Source organism: Alexandromys fortis, unplaced genomic scaffold (genome assembly GCF_014885135.2).
Source record: "Alexandromys fortis isolate MF-2015 unplaced genomic scaffold, M_Fortis_MF-2015_v1.1 scaffold_223, whole genome shotgun sequence".
Classification (NCBI taxonomy): Eukaryota; Metazoa; Chordata; class Mammalia; order Rodentia; family Cricetidae; genus Alexandromys; species Alexandromys fortis.
The window spans coordinates 2,188,800-2,190,967 of NW_026068095.1; the positions used below are offsets into that span (position 1 = coordinate 2,188,800).

General features: G+C 34.3%; 1 protein-coding gene across 1 annotated transcript; it reads left to right on the forward strand.

Annotated features, from left to right (window-relative positions):
* Positions 1 to 250: 250 nt before the first annotated feature.
* Positions 251 to 1,189, forward strand: LOC126489188 (taste receptor type 2 member 140-like). The gene has a single exon (XM_050123244.1). It carries the CDS (start codon positions 251 to 253, stop codon positions 1,187 to 1,189), a length of 939 nt encoding a protein of 312 aa, XP_049979201.1.
* The last annotated feature ends 979 nt before the right edge of the window (positions 1,190 to 2,168 follow it).

A 2,168-nucleotide genomic window follows, 5' to 3' on the forward strand; every position in this document is an offset into this window, starting at 1 on the left:
TCGACTCTGAATTGTATGAAGCATCTGAATGAAGCTCAGCGTGGGCTTTCTAGAAAAGTGTAAGATTTTTTGTGAAGAACTCTATAAACCACTTCATCAATAAATCTTGATGTTTATTTGACATTGTACCTATGAGTTCATTAAAATTTGTATGTTATGAATCCTTAAGAATCATCTAGACTTACATCAGAAGACTGTATTAAGAAATATTTAGCACTATATTGGGATTTGGAACATTGTCTTGGAAACAATGAATGGTGTCCTACATTACATGTTATTAACTACTTTAAGTGTGGAATTTCTAATGGGAAATTTAGGCAATGCATTCACAGTTTTGGTGAACATTATGGACTGGTTAAAGTGGAGAAAGATATCTTTTATAGATCAGATCTTGACTACTCTGGCAATTTCCAGAGTTGCTTTGCTCTTTTCAGTAATTGTAGGTGTATTTGTATCTGAACAATACCTAGACATAATACTAACTAGAAGAATTATGAGACAAATTTATATTTTCTGGGCAGTAACCAATCATTTCAGTATCTGGCTTGCTACATGTCTCAGCATCTTCTATTTTCTCAAGATAGCTAATTTTTCAAACTCTATTTTTCTTCATCTGAAGTGGAGAGTAAAAAAAATGGTTTCAGGGACACTGTTGGCATCTTTGTTCCTTTTGTTTTTAAATATTTTAGTTATGACCACACACATTGATGTCTTCATTTACAGCATTGAAGCAAATGCATCCTTCAGTCTTATCTCAAGTAATTATTCTCAAGCTTCTAGGCTCGTTTTATTCACCAACGCTATGTTCACACTCATCCCCTTCACCGTGACCCTGATTGTGTTTCTCCTGCTCATCTTCTCCCTGTGGCGACATCTGAAGAGCATGCAGAACAATGCAAAAGGCTCCAGAGATGTCAGCAAGGCAGCCCACAAAAAGGCTCTCCAAATGGTGGTTACCTTCCTGTTACTGTACAGTATTTATTTTCTGTCATTTTTTTTGGAGTTGTGTAACATTAACTATGAGCTGAAAAATTCAGTTTCTCTGCTTTTCTGTGTTACTGAAGTCGCTTTCCCTTCCAGCCACTCCTATGTTTTGATTCTGGGAAATATTAAGCTTAGACAGGCATTTATTTCCATGGTGTGGTGGCTGAGGTGCAGGCTTAGTGATGTGGAGACCTCAGTTTTCTAAAATGTACATTATCTTTTGTATTGTAGAGGTATATTAGTTTTTAATAAGTTATTTTTGTATAAATTTCAACCTTCTGTACTTTACTTGTAGCATTATGAATTGTGTAGATTAGGTATACACTAAATCTTACATCCTTAATAGAAAACATGGAAATACTTATGGTTCTCTACATGAATAAATATGAATATGGACTAAATAAATATATGAACGTATAACATTAGCAAAATATATTTTTTCTTTATCAAATTAATCACTTTGACATTTTAAAATAATTTTTGCTAATATGTAAAATACATGTGTGTATGTATTAATGTGGCCTGTTTTCAGTGATGCTAAATCTGTCATAAGGATTCTGTGACTCTTTAGAAGGAAACCCTTCAGATTATTAGTTGTGTTTTTATCAACATTTTCTTTTCGTATTGTTTATTAATTTGTTTGCACATTGAAAAAATGTTGAATATATTTTCTGTATGTCTTTCAGATTCAGTTTGATGTGTCTTTAAGCTTATTTGGTATTTCTTTGAATATTTAATACATGTATTTTGATCATATTCAGATTTCCCCAATTCTTCTCAGACCTCCTCCTTATATCCTTTATCCACCCAAATTTATATTCTTCCTCCTTTCTGAGGAAATGATTCATCATGTTGCTCTAGAGATGAAATATGTGGGACCAGTTCCTGATGACATTGCTATCTTGTCTGGACAAGTCTGGTGGTCCTAGGAAATGCTTACATTTCAAGTTGAACACCTAGCATTTCTTGTGCAGAGCAGAAGATGCAGAGGAGAAGCTCAGGGGTACACATTAGGGTGGTATGTGTTGCTTTCTCCTAGTGGATACAAAGTTTGTTACTTTAAAAAAGACCTTTGATTTCCAGTATTAGCATCCTCTCCACACTGCCCCACCCCTGGAATGTTTTGCATTTCTCTTTGTCTTCTTTCTCTTTATTGTTGCATGGAAAGAGCCATGTCATGAGGA

Coding starts and splice junctions, on each gene's coding strand:
- LOC126489188 (XM_050123244.1), top strand. CDS start 251: ATGAATGGTGTCCTACATTACATGTTATTAACTACTTTAAGTGTGGAA.